Genomic DNA, 18,000 nt, shown 5'->3' with positions numbered 1-18,000 from the left:
ATGTGCTAAATGTGTTCCCAGTCTGATCAAGATCGCATGACACAGTGTTTGACAGAATTGCTCGAAACATTTTAACCCTTTGAGCGCCAAAGTATATCAAAATATACACCAGTCAACTTTTTCCAAAATTTTGCTAAAATTTTGATAAAAATCTGAAGCCAATAAAATGCGATGTTCATTTGATCTAAAATTGTCAAAATAATTACAGAAAAATTCACAAAATTGGTAAAATATTCCACACAATAATTTTGATGGGAAAAATTGCAGTGCTCAAAGGGTAATTTAAAGTTTTACAGAGTAAAATTTGATATTTAAAGCAATATTTTAAGTGAATTTAGTCCTAAGATGCCGGTTTAATCGCCTCGATATAAAATACTTTAATTTACAACGAAATTTGGAAAAAAAATATGTTTATTTGTTCAGAACACAGTACAGGCTAGCTACAGTAGGCGCACTACCGAGTATAGTGAGTGCATGCAGTAGGTACCACAGGTGCTTTAATAAATCAACCAGTGATCGCGAAGCCTTATGTACGTTTACAGGAGGCTTCGCGATCACTGGTTGATTTAAGCACCTGTGGTAGGTACAATAAACCCACACGAATTGATGGAGACGTTTACCAATGAACTTGTAGGCGTCGCTACGTATGCTGCAGCTCTAAAGAAATGCGTCAACACTTAGGGCAGCCATGTCAACTGAAAACATGATCGTGATAGCCAGTTTTGTTTACAACCTCGATTTCGAAAATATTGTCACATATAATCACGATCGTGCAAATCTAACGTGCCCGTGGTAATATTTATTTATCAAAGAACTGCACCTGAAGAAAAGAAGGAAGGAAGAAGAGCAGTGAAAAATGGTGAATATGTAAATACCTGACAGTTAGTCTAGCCTGAACTCAACCAGACCAGGAACTTCACCATAATAAAATGTGGGGAAAATAAAAGGAAACAAACCGGGCACATTCAAAATATAATTGTTTCTAACAACTTGAATGAAATTTTTGTGCCTTTTTCCGTTTTTATGTCATTTTCTAACATTCCTTTGCCATACCCTGCACTAAAGATAAATTCCTTTATAGAAGATAGAGGTGAGTCAATAAATGAAATCGAAGGAAGCAGTAATTTGATGAAAACGGTTAAATATTAACTTCCAGAATGTATCCCCAGCCGCCCACTGCATGGTCCACTCCGTCATTGTTGCTTTCACAGAGCGCCCTCAACGTAATGTGGTTGTACAGTACAACCAGCAGTGCAGTGGAGGCCATGTAGACTTGGTTCAAGTCGGTGAATTTTAAAAAAATAAAATCATTTATAATAGTTTCTCTTGTGTCTCTCCTATTTCGTACAAACTATCCGGAATTTGGCAGCTCACGCCCAGGTTTTCCCAGCGATTGAATGCGTCACGTTTGAGTCTGCGCAGTAGTGAGTTAGTTTCTGCCGGATTCACCGACTTGGACTTCTTGCAAAGTACAGGCGGTGAGACGGACTGTGTACACAGTGACGTAGAGCAAATACAAAATGATTGACAGCCCCCGCCGTTATTCTGGCCAATAAGAAGAACGCTTGCTAATAAACCTCTGCATGCTCAACGGAAAGTAGACGATGAGATTAAATGATACCTTACTCAATTACTAATTTACATCAGACACTTTATTTCTAAAAGTACACTAGTACCTCACAATATTGCTTGCGAGCGGCAAGTTCTCAAAGACAAGAATAACAAATACCAGACCTAAATGATTCCTTAACATAACAGTCGCTTGCCTGCTTCTCTGCCGACATGAGTGCCTTATCTCTTTCCACTGGTTTATTGCCGTAATCTTATACCACGATACTAATTACACAGCGACAAAAAGACAACTGTAGTTCTTGCTGAAATGAACGTCATCGCCGGGGTAGACCGGCCGACGCGGACGCGATGTTGAGTACTGAGCAGTCGTCACGAGTTCAAACAAATTGATTTTTTTTCAACATGACTACTATACTGTAACAGTGGACACACTTTGTAACAAGTTCACGACCTCTGAACGTCAAACTATTAAAAGTATCAATCTAAACACTTTGTTGCAAAATCACAAAACATGTACGCGCTGCTAATGTGTCTGACGAAAAGATCTATAAATATGCTGATCCGATTGGGTCAAAGTTGAGAACGCTAATAGCTGCCGTAGCTAGCCTGCTCGCCGATCCGATAGTGACAAAGTTAATGCAAACTGTCCATCATGCGTTACTCTGTGCAGCTTTTATTACTAGTCAATGTATTTCAATAAAATTGTATTACATAGCGAAACTGCGTTCTTTGTATTTTTTCCTAAACAATGCAGTTTGTTGATGCCCGGTAAACTAACATACTGGTTTCGTCGGTGAAAAAAAATGTAACACTGGTCTATACTACTGAATTTAAAAAAATGACCGTCATCTTTGCAGCGTAATAACGTACACCAAAATGGAACACGGGGTAATGTAAAGCTTTAGAAAATAAAATAATGTGGCAACAACAAAAAATACCTGTAATAAAATCGCAGTGTCAACAAAAGTTTGGGAGAACTACATATGCAACAAACAGCATAAACCTACAGGAAAATGTATAAAAATTATTTTACAAGTAAAAATCTTTATAACAAATAAATAACTACGACAACTACTAAACTTTGCAAAAACAACATTCATATAAATAACATGGTATGCAGTAACGAAGGCTTGGGATTCGTCCGGAAACGTAGCAACTCCACGGAACACTTTGACTAATTTTGATTTGTTGCAATGTTAGCCAAGTCTAAAAGAGTGAGATGACTGTCCGCAGATCCAGACTGAATAGCAGTAGTCTCGGTAGACAAAGATCCAAATTTGATCTCACCCGCATTCTCATCGTTCTGGTTTATGTCAGGTTGAATTTCGGGGTGAACTGCCGGTATACGCGGTACATAAAACTCAGCACTTGGTGTACTACTACTAGGGGTACGAGTGGCAGGAATGGGTTTTGTTACATCGGCAACCGTTGGCGTGAATACGGTATGGGTGACGGCAGTGGGTCTTTGTAAACCGTAGGTTGGATAACCAGACTGCGTACCGGGAAAATGTTGAAAATTGGATGGAGGCTGATACATTGGAAATACTCCGTACGGTGACATCCACGGCATGGGTGATACTTGTGGCCTCATAAAATGATCATACGCATGAAAAGCTGGAGGAAAACATGGAGTATTTTGTTGTTCTATTTTGTCTCCACTTCGATTGCCGGTTGCATGTCGTAAATCAATGCCATCACTCACATTTTTCACTGGAGAACTTTCCGCTACTTGTTTGACACACTTTGTGTCTGAATCAGTAGATTCATCATCCTGTTCAGAGTAGTTTGTTTTCTGTTTACCGAGTTTCAGTAGACGAGGGAATTCGACATCGTCTTCCATCGTAACTGGGGGAAGTTTTCCGTTCAGTGCAATTTTGAGAAGCCGTACATCACGCATGAGTCTACTTCGACCAGCTGTGCCCTTGTACTTATCCTGGTAAACTTTCTCCAGGCGCGGCTTCACTACACGCGTAAACTGTGTGCTGTTTTTCTCGATGAAGGCAGTAAGGTTTCGACGTTCTGCTTCGAGCTGTTTTAATTCATCGCGTACTTTTTTTACTGCCTTTTCTTTCTGCAAAGATTAAAAAATATGAACACTTATTTGCAAAGGAAACTGTACATAAACGAACGATACTATTTTCTTTTGTTTTTAGGTGAATTAGACTCCGCCAAACCGATAACGATAACCGTATCCAACTTCGCAATAAAACATTCAAACTTTTACAACAGAAATGTACATGGAAAATAAACGATCACCATACCTCACGGATCAGGTCTGCATGTTCCCTATGTTTGTCCATTCTACCACAGTACATATATCCGGGGCAACGCTCATAACAACATTCAGCTTTCTTACGATTACCCGACTCTTTATGCCCTTTGTGGTGACATCGTGCGCAGGTTGCCTCAATAACGTTCTGTCCGGGTAGAGGTAGAACCGGTAGAGGTGGTGGTGGTGACTTTAAATCGGTCAGTTCTCGCTCAAGGGTTATTTTAATTTGAGACTGCACATCCAGTTTTTCTTCCAGATTAACTTCTCGATCTCGTAATGTGGGTCCCTGGCTTGTTGGTACGGACACACGTTTCAGTACAGTAGCATCAGCAGAAGTCAACTTTTCCTCTCCGCGTGGGTACTCTGACTCAAGTCGGCGACGTTTTGCGTTGATACCAGCTTCGTCATCCGCCAAAACTTTAGTTGTTGCCACAGATTTCAAAATGGACGGGGAATTTCCATCGACAACAAATAGCTGTACCTTGAGAGTGCCTCCTGCAGAACGTAAATTATCGATTACCAACTGCCTGAAACGTGAGGAGGGACTGGATGGCAAATCGAGGCGTTGGTTTTCCTCATCGAGAACTTGCAGCCGAATAGCGCTCATTCTACCGATGTAGCTGATGTCATTACCAAGTTGTTTTACGAAATCACAGTATTCCATAGAATGAAACCTCGACTCTGATATGAATATGGGTGTCACTCGTGGAATGTCATAATACATAAAATGTATTTTAAAGAGTATTTCTCGCGGGGAATCTAGCTCTGCCATAGCGGCGCGGTGACGGTCTGTGACATTAGCAGTAACACGTGTTTTGTCAATTTTGTACAACTTTTTGATGATAAAAATCTTTACTAAGAGGCCTTTAGGTTACCAAAAATAAACACCATCGACGCGATTGTCGATGGCACCTAAACCTTGTAAGAGTGAATAGTATGTTTTATTTAGGAGGGCGATCTCAAATATATTCGTGAATGCATCTTCCAAAAGTGAAGTATATACGAAAGTGAAAGCAACAAATTTGTTCGAACTGGGTATTGTCAGTACTCCCTAACTAGCTTATATACAGTGCAGCTTAGGCAGTACAAATTAGTCACATGGTTGCGTAATCAAGTACCCGATAAATATACAAAGTCAACCTAGTCCGCTTACACTGTCAACTTTGATACTGGCAATTAGACACTTCACCCGGTACCCATCATGGCATTATTCATCATTGAAAACGCTGTTATAAAAGGTCATCACTATTATCGAACTGATGTTCAAATTGGAAGAGTTTATCAATGTTGGCATGATACATTCAATGTACACAGCGATAATGCCATTGGTGTTTATGACGATAATACACTTGTTGGACACGTACCTCGTCAACTGGCTGGAGCTTTTCTAGCAAATATTGCGTTATTTCCAGAAGTCACAATCTACGCTGAGGTAACTGGTATTCCTCGACCAAGTACTTACCCATGGCCAATGATGTGGAATATCGGAGGTGGTGTCATAATCGACTGCCGATACATCATCCATTCAAACATTGAGCGCAGATATCAAGTACACGATAACCTGCAGCAAGGCATGTGCCTGCTTCCTCAGTGTAACCTGAGGTACACGTAACAACTCAAACCAAAACAAACGGCCCTTTTCAGGGCCAACAAATTATCCAAAAAGAGATTATCGTAATACGAAATACGCCCTTTAAATAGTTTTTATTTACCGTGTGTAAGATTGTACATCGTACATGAGAGAGAGAGAGAGAGAGAGAGAGAGAGAGAGAGAGAGAGAGAGAGAGAGAGAGAGAGAGAGAGATATTCTGCAAAATACGCACATCGTGATCGTAACAACTGAGATATATAATTAGCAGGAAAAAGTCAATACGGGTCAATGTACAATGTTTATCCAAAGTTTTCATTTAGATAGGGCAAAAAATAAAACTACAATCGTAATAATCCTCTGTATGATTGGTATAAAATATGAATAGAAAAAAAAAACATGCTTTATAAACAACGTCGCCGTAAAACTTAGGCCTAAAGTTATCTATACATATCCAGCCTCGATGGCTAAATTTTGGCAAATACGCGGGGTAAGTCTTGTTATAGAGTTTGCGATTGCAAGTTCGGTATAGTTGTATGTCAGCTGCTCATTCTCCCGCAGAGTTGACTTCATATGTCGAAAACAATATTCGCAGACATTGTATTGTGGGTTGTATGGCGGTTGATAAATTAAACGCACACCACGTTGTCGTAATAGTTCAATTAGATGTGGTTCAACGTGCCGCGCGTGATGAAACGGACAATTGTCCATGATCACACAATCACCTGGTGATAGACATGGCAGTCCTGTTTCGTGTGTCTGCACGACTGCCTCTTCAAAAAAGTTCATCATTTCGTAGCCATTCGACGGTCCCTCGATGATATCAGCATGGTCTACCCCGAACACGCTCACTAACAAATTGATAGTGTATGTCGCGTTGCTAGCATACCGCTGTATTTCGACGGCCGGTGTGCCGACAATAGAATGGCCGTACCGACGATTTCCTTCAGTACGCACGACTGACGCTTCGTCGAACCAGTGTAATTGCTCCGGTCGAAAATTAGACATTTCTTCGACGAAATCCAATTGCTTTTGCTGGTTTTCTTCGGTACATGCCTCGTACGGTAACCTGGATATTTTCTTCCGCGACATGAACAGTTTTTCCCGGATTGCTCGGTCCACAGTTTGACGACTTGGCAGACTTTGAACGTTGCAGACACCATCTTCTAGTAGTTTTTGCTGTATTTCACGAGCATACATACTGGGCTTTACAGTTTTGTAGTAACTGATGTACTCCAACACGTTTGGTGTCAATTTTGTGTTTACCGGTGTCTGGTTGACCTTGGCGGGCAAGACATCTCCAGTCTCGTTAAATCTCCTGACAATTTTGTATGTTGTCGCTTTGTAACGCCACATTGTTGACCAATTTGGCCAAAAGAAATGCCACTCAAATAAAGTTTAACAACTCTTTCTCGCACCTCAACGGATACTCTTCGGTATTCCATTTGGAAAATGTCCGTGACTTTACTAGACTGGAGTGTTTAGGTGAATTCTTGTGCGAACTCGAGAGAAAATGACGAGCCTGAGTATTTGATTTCACGTAGACACGTGTCTGCCAAGGTTTTTTTTTGGGGGGGGGGGGGTTGGGCGCGGTATCATCATTTCTATTAAAAACAACTTGCGTGCATGCCTGGCTAGCCTTTCAAAAAGTTTATTTTCTAGCTACGTATGTTGCAAAATTGGTTTTGATCATTTTGAGTGAAACAGCTTCTGAACCCTTGACTTGAATGCTAGGCGCTCTCTGATCTTTGACCCAATCGGATCAGCATATTTTTAGATCTTTTCGTCAGACACATAGCAGCGCGTACATGTTTTGTGATTTTGCAACAAAGTGTCTATATTTGATGTCGTGAACTTGTTACAAAGTGTGTCCACTGTTACAGTATAGTAGTCATGTTGAAAAAAAATCAATTTGTTTGAACTCGTGACGACTGCTCAGTACTCAACATCGCGTCCGCGTCGGCCGGTCTACCCCGGCGATGACGTTCATTTCAGCAAGAACTACAGTTGTCTTTCTGTCGCTGTGTAATTAGTATCGTGGTATAAGATTACGGCAATAAACCAGTGGAAAGAGATAAGGCACTCATGTCGGCAGAGAAGCAGGCAAGCGACTGTTATGTTAAGGAATCATTTAGGTCTGGTATTTGTTATTCTTGTCTTTGAGAACTTGCCGCTCGCAAGCAATATTGTGAGGTACTAGTGTAGATTTAGAAATAAAGTGTCTGATGTAAATTAGTAATTGAGTAAGGTATCATTTAATCTCATCGTCTACTTTCCGTTGAGCATCACTGTAAAAAGTGTGTTGTCATCTCCGTGCAAAGCTAGACATCGAGTACGTTTTATATCTGGGCGAATAATGGCATCAAGTTCGTACATCAACCGCGTTTTACAACTGATCGGTCGACCACCGCTAATCATGCGAGATTACCAAAGAAAGCTTGTGAGAGTTACATTGAAGGAAAAGATGTGTTCGTCTGCGCACCAACCGGCAGCGGAAAATCACTGACATACGAAGTCGCTCACAATTGTTTTGATTTCCATCGCTTTGGGCACGTAAGAGAACAGGCTACAACTGTAAGGACGGTGTCTTTTTCCATCCTTGAATAACCGGCCACGATTTTCGCATTTTGTAACATGGGCCAACAAACAACACAGATATTTTCCACGCGTTTTCTACTTTTCGGTGATAGAACAGAGTCGTACCCGCACTCGACATTTTGTCAACAACGCCGTGTGAGTTTTATGCACGTCTCGTTTGGGTCAATTGGTAACTCCTCCCAATGTGTAAAATTTAGTGATGTCATCTTATGAATAAAATATGAGTAAAGAAAACGTCATCTCATGAATAATTTATAGCAACGCAAACCCTGCAAGAAAGCCAAGTCTGTGATTCCGGGTGAAACTCCGCTGTATAGCGTTCACTCCACTCATCGCGTTCACCCTACTCATCGCGTCCACTCACGCGCGCGTTTCACATGAGAGCAAAATACAAATCATTGCTTTCACTCCACTCAAACATTCACAAATCACAGACTTGAACCAAGTCTAGAGGCCATGCAGTTCTCGCTTGTACACGGCATGGCATGCACGTGAAAAGCAGCCATATTCTGTGATTTTAAGCGGTCATACATCTTCGACATTGTTTTAACGAACCTTTAAAGGGTTTACATGGCAGAAGTTTGACTTGATGGAAACGAGGGGAATAATGATCAGTGACGGCGTACTACTACAGGATGGGAATCTCGTGTACAGGGAGTACATGTGTATTGGGCCATTCAGCTTTGCAGGTATTTGTGATGTGACTGGGGTAATATGTAGCTGCAAAATTGTAGCGCTACGGTGAGGCGGTCGGTGAGTTTTGGTTTTTGCGACCTCGCTCACCAGTAGAGCTACAATGCCGAAGGCCCTGAAGCATACAAAATAAGCACGCTATAAGCACGCTACCAACTTCCGGTAATGGCGGCTCCCAGAAACACGCTCAATGTTTATTGAACGCGATCGACGTGTCTGTGCTAATACCAAACCCCATAAACGACAAGGTTAGTGTAGTATAGTGTTTAGTCTTCAGTAGTGATAAATCGGTACGACCAAATGCAGTAAATATGTGGGATTTTACATGAAAATGCCGCGCCATGTGTGACGCGCTTATTTTGTATGCTACAGGGCCTTCGGCATTGTAGCTCTACTGGTGAGCGAGGTCGCAAAAACCAAAACTCACCGACCGCCTCACCGTAGAGCTACAATTTTGCAGCTAGGGTAATATGCTGGTAACCGAATCTGACAAATACCGTTAATGAGAAACTGCGCATATGAGAGTAGTATCATTGATGCTATTTTTCATTCCGAGGGTGATTAAAATTAGGTTGCACTGCTTGGATTGTGTACATGTATGTTTACACAGTCTAGTAAATCACAGGCATTCGACTCAATGCAAGCAAACCACCGTCATGTCACTTTTTTATTCTTACTGGTTATATCAGTGACGGTTTGTTTGCATTGAGTCGAATGGCCTGTGTTGTAAATTATGATGGTGGGTTAATTGTGCCCCCGGGATCGTGCATGATATGCTTGCGCTGTGCGCACCTAACATCCTGTATATTTTTTTCAGAGTGTTCTGCAATTTGTCAAAGTGCAAGAAAGTGTGGCCAGATGCATGAGCTGGTGAAATCATTTGAAATTCAATTGAAAAAACTGGGCCAGCAATATCAAGATGATTCATTATCAAAGAAAGGTAAAGTTACCTTTGTACCTATGAGAGCAAGGTTGAGCTTTTGGCAGAGCTGAAAATATTTGACCAGAAGCTCTGCACTGATGTGTCTGTCAAGCAAGTGTGAGAGGATAGCAAACTTTGCCGTTATTTGTTACTCAACTTGTATCACAAACACTTATTTCATGGTGGGCCATTTCTTGCAAAATTAGAAATTGCCCAACTTTTGCAACAGAAATTAGCTCTCAACACGTGGCATTGTCCTTGAATAGTGTAAAATTTCATTTGCACTATTTCAAATTCCAGGTCTGCCCAAAATTCCATTTTAAAATCTCTGGTGAAATTTAAGGTTGTTTATATGGGTGAATATGAGTGTATCCTTGTCACTGATCTTGAGAATGACTTCAGAATTTTTCCTTAATATTCTTCAATAATGTCAAGTTCCTTGGTAAAACATGAGAAAAATGTCAAGCATTGTCAAATGTTAGGTGAAATCAGTTGATCTGTAGGTTTTCTCAAGTTCAAATATTTTGTGATGGCATATTGCAATAAACCACAGCCCCAAACCAAATTCTGTCTTTTGTCATTACGGGAAAGCTCCATTAACTTAGGAATACCCTACTTCCCTAGAGGATCAATTTCACAGACCTGCCTTTCCTACAATGGCACTACAATGGCACCAGCTGGATTAGATAAACATAACAATGGAACATTCACACCTTGGGGATTAAAAGTCTTCTGTTTGTCACCCGAGTTGGTCAGGCAAGGACTCGGGTTTCAGGTACCATGCAAGTTAATGCAGCCTTCCATAATGGTGTAGATTCCCTTGCTATTGACATTCTCTATCTTTGCATGTTGAGGGCACTATTATGGCATGCTCACATTTGTTCTTTTACCACAGCTATTGTGACATCTCAGTCTCAACCAATCAGAACAATGTCTTGGCATAATTGGTCATACTGATATAATGTCATGAACTCTCTTCTTCCCATCTCTATTCTGATAGGTGCATCAGTAGTTGTGCAGAATCTGGTGCAACATGGTCTAATGACATTGGAGTGTGGCAGTTCCTGCAAACAGAATGTGAAAGAAGACCCAAATCTACAACATGAGTTTGATCACCATGACAACCAATCTAGAGTACACAAAGAATGTCACTGTTACAATGTTAACAGTACCATACAGAGTGTACAAACATGCATGGATAAGAGCCCTGAGTGTGAAAGGGATGATGGACAAATCTGCACAGTTTGTGGTAAAAGTTTTCCAAAGGAGAGGAAAGATAGGAAGCAGATGTTTAGCTCCTCTGATGTTGTACAACAGGAACAGAAAGCTGATGGCAGAAACTTTAAGAGGATGAGTGAAAATAAGAATCATGGAATAATGAGTTCAGGTCACCAACCTCACAAATGTAATGAGTGTGGCAGAAACTTCAAATGTACAAGCAGTCTTAAATCACACATGTTGACCCACTCAAATATCAGACCGTATGAATGCAATATATGTGGTAAAACATTCAGATATAAGAGCCATGTTAACACACATATGTTGACCCACTCAAATATCAGACCACATCGTTGCAAAGAGTGTGGTAAATCATTCACTTGCAGTGGTCATCTCAGGGCACATTTGTTGATTCACATAAACATCAAACCCCATGAATGCAGCAAGTGTGGTAAAACATTCAGACAAAAAGGCCATGTTCAGAACCATATGTTGACCCACTCAAATATCAGACCATATCGTTGCAAAGAGTGTGGTAAATCATTCACTCGTAATGGTAGTCTGAGGGCACATTTGTTGATTCACTCAAACATCAAACCCCATGAATGCAGCAAGTGTGGTAAAACATTCAGAGAAAAAAGCCATCTTAATAGACATGTATTGACCCACTTGAAAATCAGACCTCATAAATGCAAAAAGTGTGGTAAAACATTTGAAGTGAAGAAAAATCTTAAGATCCATATGTTGACCCACTCAAATATGAGACCACATGAATGCAAAGAGTGTGGTAAAACATTTCCGGAGAAGTATAGTCTCATGATGCATATACTATCCCATTCAAATATCAGACCACATGAATGCAATGTATGTGGTAAAACATTCAAACATGAGGCTCATGTTAATAGACATATGTTGATTCACTCAAATATCAGACCGCATGAATGCAAAGAATGTGGTAAAACATTCGCTCAAATTGGCAATCTCACGTTTCACATGTTGACCCACTCAAATATCAGACCACATGAATGCAATATATGTGGTAAAACATTCAAATATAAGGGCTATGTAAAGAAACATATGTTGATTCACTCAAATATCAGACCGCATGAATGCAAAGAATGTGGTAAAACATTCGCTCGAATTGGCAATCTCACGTTACACATGTTGACCCACTCAAATATCAGACCACATGACTGCAATATATGTGGTAAAACATTCAAATATAAGGGCTATGTTAAGAAACATATGTTGATTCACTCAAATATCACATGAATGCAAAGACTATGGCAAAACATTCGTTCAAATGGGTGATCTCAGGGCACACATGTTGACTCACTCAAATATCAGACCTCATGAATGCAAAGAGTGTGGCAAAACATTCAAAATGAGAAGTCATGTTAATAGACATATGTTAAGTCACTCAAATATCGAACCAATTGAATGAAATGAGTGTGGTAAAATCATGACACAAAAGAACACTGTTATGAGGCATATGTTGACCCAATCAAATATCAGACCTCATGAATGCAATGAGTGTTGCAAAACATTCACATATAAGAGTGTTCTAAAGAGACACATGTTGATTCACTCAAATATCAAACCTTATGAATGCAAAGAATGTGGTAAAACATTCAAATGGTCGGGCAGTCTAATCTCACATATGCCATCGCACTCAAATATCAGACCATACATGTGCAAAGAGTGGGAGAGAACATTTGCTATGAAGTGCAATCTCGTGGCACATGTTTTTACTCGCTCAAATATCAGACCACACAGTTGTGAAGAGTGTGGTAAAATATCCAAAAATAAGAGCCATGTTAATAGACACATGTTGACCCACTCAGATATCAGACCTCATGAATGCAACAAGTGTGGTAAAGCATTCAAACTAAAAGACATTCTTGTGAAACATATGTTGACTCACTCAAATGTCAGACCACATGAATGCAAAGAGTGTGGTAAAATATTTACTCAAAAGGGCAATCTCAAAGCACATTTGTTGACCCACTGAAAAATCTGACCTTATGAATGCAAAGGGTGTAATAAAACATACACAGAAAATAGTCTAAAGACACATATGTTGACCCACTCATCAAACCATGTGAATACAGTAGTTGTGGTAAAACGTACACAAATATGAGCTCTTAACCATAACAGTGTCAGTAGATGTTGGGTTAAATTTGTTAATTGAATTTCTTGGTATCAATTTAAATTATAACACACCTCATCCGCAGTCTGTGTTCTAATTTGCCAATTGATAGTCACGTTCGATGCGTTCTCTTTGTGCTGATCCATGTAAACGATGTCATCAGGCATCATTTGTTGGAACTGTTGCCTGCCAGGCATCAGTTCCGAAAAATGATGCCCGCTGACGTCAAAAACGACATTGGCGCATGCGTGAACCTGAATGTACACAAAGACTTTGTCTGCAGTTTGGGTGATCAAAAGGATAGTCGAGAAATTTCTAGGTTTATCCCACTTTCTGAAGAAGCACTGAATGCTCTAGTTTCAAACAAGGACTCGAAATGGATGAAAATGACAATTAAAGGTGCATTGAATGTTTTGCAGAAGTATTGCGATCCTGTCGGGAAACACTTTTTCTTGCTGAACCACTCAAACATAAGTACATGCGACAAGTTTTGTGTATGGTACATTCTTATGCATGACTGCGGATGAGGTGTGTTATAAAACACATATTGACTGGCCATGAGGGCAACAGCATACGTCTTTAACCCCTCGGGCCTGTGAGTCACCCCCCCAAAACAGACTGTTTTTTGGGGTGACTCGCAGTCCCTCAGAGTACAGACATATGCTGTTGCTCTCATGGCTGGTCAGTAGTGTATAATATTGAATGTATCGCACCGTGTGTTTACCTTGTTAATGTCAGATGAATGAACTTTTTATGAATAGTAAGACCAGCACCTGTACTTTTGACATGACACCTACAAGCATCAAGTTTCAAAGTATGATGTCATACAGTCTTACGTATGAGGACTTTTTACAGCAAGGGACTATGGGTAAAAGGCTAAGGCAGATGTGTGTTTTTGCTGTGTGTGCGCCATCACTACTGCCAAGACTTAAACTTGTGTTTCTGTCGCCAATTATGTCACTGGACCAGTGTGCCATCAGTATGTTTACTGCTGAACTATTACCTGTAAATGTAACCTGCATAATACAGTTGCCAGTTTGCGAAGTTAATGTAGGAAAATATATCTGTCAAATGAACCAGAAAGGAGTTTACCAGACATTTTTGATCTCTGCATGTCGATAAGGGTGAAGGTACTCTCTCTCAAAGCCCCTCAACAACTCTGACAATGCCAGTACCCTAAAAATTTGCCAAGTGTACATTAATTGGCTCAGCAAGCAAGCGAAGCCACATGCTAGCCATATGGAGGGGGCTTCATTGTGTAGTAGAAAATCAGAGCTATGTAGCAAATGATTGGGCTGTGAGAAAGTCTAGTATAACTGCAACCACTACATTACCTGCAATTCCAGAGAGCCTTTCCAAGTCTGTGGTGGAGAGTCAACCAAGTCAAGTTGATGCTTATACTTCATTCACGACAAGGGACTATTAAAAATTTTATTTCATGTATGATATTATACTATTTCATTACTTTAAGATCATTTTGCGCATATACCGGTAATACAGGTCTCAGGCCAGTTTAAATAATATATTTCTCTCTTTGTGAGTCATCCCGATATTTCATCAAGGGTTACCTTTTGGCCAACTTATGATGTATTATCTCACCATTAATAGGTCTCAATTCATACAAATGCAAGCATTGTGAGAGTTAAAGGTCTGGTGAAATGCCCATGTTGCAAAATCACAGAAATACAGTTGATGGTCTATAAAACAGTTACATTCATTTCTTTTTTCGTTCAGCGCGCGTGATTATGAAATATGGCAAAAGAAAAATGCAATGTGGGCGTGTCCCCCGAGCCTCTCCAGTCGACTTTTTTCGGCTTTCCCAAGTTTGCCGGACTCCGTATCTCATAACGGGAAGAAAAGTATTTCACACCTCCGTAAGCTCCCCACGGGGGGTAACTTCTAGGGTTTCCGCTTACATGATCAGGACAGTGTCCTCCTTCACTATGGGAAGACGACGTTCTTTTGGTGGCTATGACAGCGGCAAGAACATGAACGGCTCAACTGTAAACTTTTTCAGTGTTGAGTGTTTGAACCATAATGTGCTTGTCTCTTCTGGTTCGTACGATCGGCCACGGTCCCTCGGCTGAGCCTGCCTCGCTACTCGCTACACAGAAGGTTGGGACCGTAATGCAAATCAACTGCATGAACACCAACACTGAACGTTGTGACTGCCACTTATAAAATGCACTAGTCTACAACACGGAACGTCGGGACCGCAATGCAAATCGACAGTAACTTAAAACGTAAGCTTAAATGGGACCGTGATTAAAATGAACTACAACACGGAAGGGTGAGACCGCGATGCAAATCAGCTGCATGAACAGCAACACTGAACGTTGAGACTACCATTAAAACAAACAACAACACGGAACGTAGAGATCGCGATACAAATCATGGAGGTAGAGTCCTCCCTGATACAAAACGACAGCAACACGGAACGCGTCGTTGGGACAGCGATTAAATTTAAGAACAACGGGGAATACCGGACCACGAGGACTGGACCGCGATGCAAATCGACCGCAACATGGAATTAAAATGCACAACACAGAACATCTAGACCGCAATAAATCAACTGCAACACCGAACCTTGTTGCCTCGATTAAAATGCGTATGTCTGCTATGTATAGCAAAAGTTTCAATGGTCTGATTACATTGGAGTGTGGCAGTTCCTGCAAACAGAATGTTAATGAAGACCCAAATCTGCAACATGAGTTTGATCACCATGACAACCAATCTAGAGTGCACAAAGAGTGTCACTGTTACAATGTTAACATTACCATACAGAGTGTAAAAAAATGCATGGATAAGAGCCCTGAGTGTGAAAGGGATGATGGACAAATCTGCAGAGTTTGTGGTAAAAATTTTCCAGATAACAAGGAAGATAAGCGGCCTATGTTTAGCAACTCTGATTTTGGACATCAAGAATGCAAAGCTGGTGGTAGACAATTGCAAAGTGTAACTGAAATACAGAGTCTTTGGAAAATAAGTTCTGGTTTCGAAGCACATAAATGTGGAGAGTGTAGTAAAGAGTGTGGTAAAACATTTATTGAAAAGAGCAGTCTTCAAAGGCATATGGTGACCCACTGTGATGTCCGACCACATGCATGCACAAAGTGTGGTAGAATGTTCAAAGAGAAAAATAGTCTTATGAGGCATATGTTGACCCACTCCAATATCAGACCACATGAATGCAGTACGTGTGGTAAAACATTCAAATTTAAGAGCTATGTTAAAAGACATATGTTGGCCCACTCCTATAATGTCCGACTATATGTATGCACAGAGTGTGGTAAAACATTCCCAAAGAAAAGTAAGCTTGTGAGGCACATGCAGTCCCACTCAAACATCAGACCATATGAATGCAATACGTGCGGTAAAACATTCAAACGTAAGAACCATGTTGAGAAGCATATGTTGACCCACTCAAATATCAGACATTATAGTTGCGAAGACTGTGGTAAAACATTCGCTCACAAGTGCAATCTCATGACACACTTGCTGACTCACTCAAATATCAGACCTCATGAATGCGACATTTGTGGTAAAACGTTCACCACTAAGAGCCACGTTAAGAGACATAAGTTGATTCACTCAAATATCAGACCACATGAATGCAAAGAATGTGGTAAGACATTTAAGCAAAAGAGCCATCTGGACATCCATATACAGAGCCACTCAAATATCGAAAAAACACATGAATGCGGTAAGTGTGGTAAAACATGTATTGGAAAGGGCAATTATATTAGGCATCTTCTGACGCACTCAAATGTCAGACCTAGTTGCAAAGAGTGCGGTAAAACATTCAACTACCAGAAAGATCTCACGCTGCATGTGATGACCCATTCAAACATCAGACCTCATGTGTGTACCAAATGCGGTAAATCATTCAAAACTAAGAGCTGTATTAACAGACATATGTTGACTCACTCAAATATCAGACCTCATAAATGCGATAAATGTGGTAAAACATTCAAAAATAAGATCCATGTCAAAAGACATATGTTGATCCACTCAAATATCAGACCTCAAGAACATAAAAAAGGGTATAACGTTTACTCACACAAATGTGGAGAGTTTAGCCAAACATTCAGATGTACAAACAGTCTATTATGTTGATCCACTCAAATATGAGGCCACTTGAATGTGAAGCACTTGGTAAAACATACTCAAAGAGCAGTCTCCAAAGATGTACCATATGAATGCAACAAGTGTAATGAAACATAAGAGACATGCTGACCCATTCAAATATTGGCCCTCATGAATGTAAAAAAAAAAGTGTAGTAAAACATTGATAGAGAAGAACAGTCCTATGACACATATGTTGAATTGCTCTCAATATCAGACCACATACCGGTAGTTACAGAGAATGTGGTCGAATATTCACTCAGAAGTGCAATCTTGGGGCACGTTGTGGATTCACTCAAATGTCAAAGCACATGAATGCTAAATGTGTGGTTCTTGACCCACTCAAATGTCAGATCCATGAATGTAATTAGTGTTGCAAACCATTTCCTTAAAATTGCTGTCTTAATTAATGGATACACAAACTCAATGTGAAGAGTGTGGAAGTGCGTTTGCTCTTGTCATGTTCACCTATACAGTGTTTTCTTTTAAGTTCCTTTTGAAGGTTTTGAGGAAGCTGTAAAGAGGACTTGAGCTTGTACGATTTCAAAATAAATGAATGAATAAATAGATTTTTTAAAACAAAGGAAAATCTTGCCGTACAAATGATATTAGGATTGTGATAGGAAATGCCCATTGAAGAGCATTTTTAGATGTCTGGTTTTTAAGTTTCACTTAACCCTGCATTTGTGAAGTGCTCTTTACTACTGTTCATTTAAACATAGGCCCTCCAAAAAATGTTTTTTGGAGGGTCTATGATTTAAAGGTATACAGTCACCTGTAATCTAAATATGCCCATATATGGTCAAAGGGGTGTTCCTTGATATTCAAAATGCCCATGTGAGGGCGCTGTTTTTAAAAAGCGG

At 40.3% G+C, this 18,000-nt stretch overlaps 3 protein-coding genes across 3 annotated transcripts; 1 reads left to right on the top strand and 2 right to left on the bottom strand.

Annotated features, from left to right (window-relative positions):
- Nucleotides 1-1,626: 1,626 nt before the first annotated feature.
- Nucleotides 1,627-4,616, bottom strand: LOC139137151 (uncharacterized). Its single transcript, XM_070705122.1, has 2 exons — nt 3,834-4,616; nt 1,627-3,643 (listed from the first exon to the last, which is right to left on the bottom strand). The coding sequence occupies exons 1-2, from the start codon at nt 4,614-4,616 to the stop codon at nt 2,747-2,749; spliced, it is 1,680 nt and encodes a 559-aa protein (XP_070561223.1). The 3' UTR covers nt 1,627-2,746.
- Nucleotides 4,617-5,876: 1,260 nt separating this feature from the next.
- Nucleotides 5,877-6,788, bottom strand: LOC139136413 (paired box protein 2 homolog). The gene has a single exon (XM_070704137.1). It carries the CDS (start codon nt 6,786-6,788, stop codon nt 5,877-5,879), a length of 912 nt encoding a protein of 303 aa, XP_070560238.1.
- A 1,694-nt stretch (nt 6,789-8,482) lies between these two features.
- On the top strand, nt 8,483-17,712 carry LOC139137154 (zinc finger protein 347-like). The gene is made up of 3 exons (XM_070705126.1): nt 8,483-8,719; nt 9,541-9,663; nt 10,646-17,712. Exons 1-3 carry the CDS (start codon nt 8,620-8,622, stop codon nt 12,133-12,135), a joined length of 1,713 nt encoding a protein of 570 aa, XP_070561227.1. The 5' UTR covers nt 8,483-8,619; the 3' UTR covers nt 12,136-17,712.
- The last annotated feature ends 288 nt before the right edge of the window (nt 17,713-18,000 follow it).

The sequence above is a fragment of the Ptychodera flava genome, chromosome 7 (assembly GCF_041260155.1).
Source record: "Ptychodera flava strain L36383 chromosome 7, AS_Pfla_20210202, whole genome shotgun sequence".
NCBI lineage: Eukaryota > Metazoa > Hemichordata > Enteropneusta > Ptychoderidae > Ptychodera > Ptychodera flava.
This window is presented reverse-complemented; position numbering and strand designations above follow the sequence as displayed.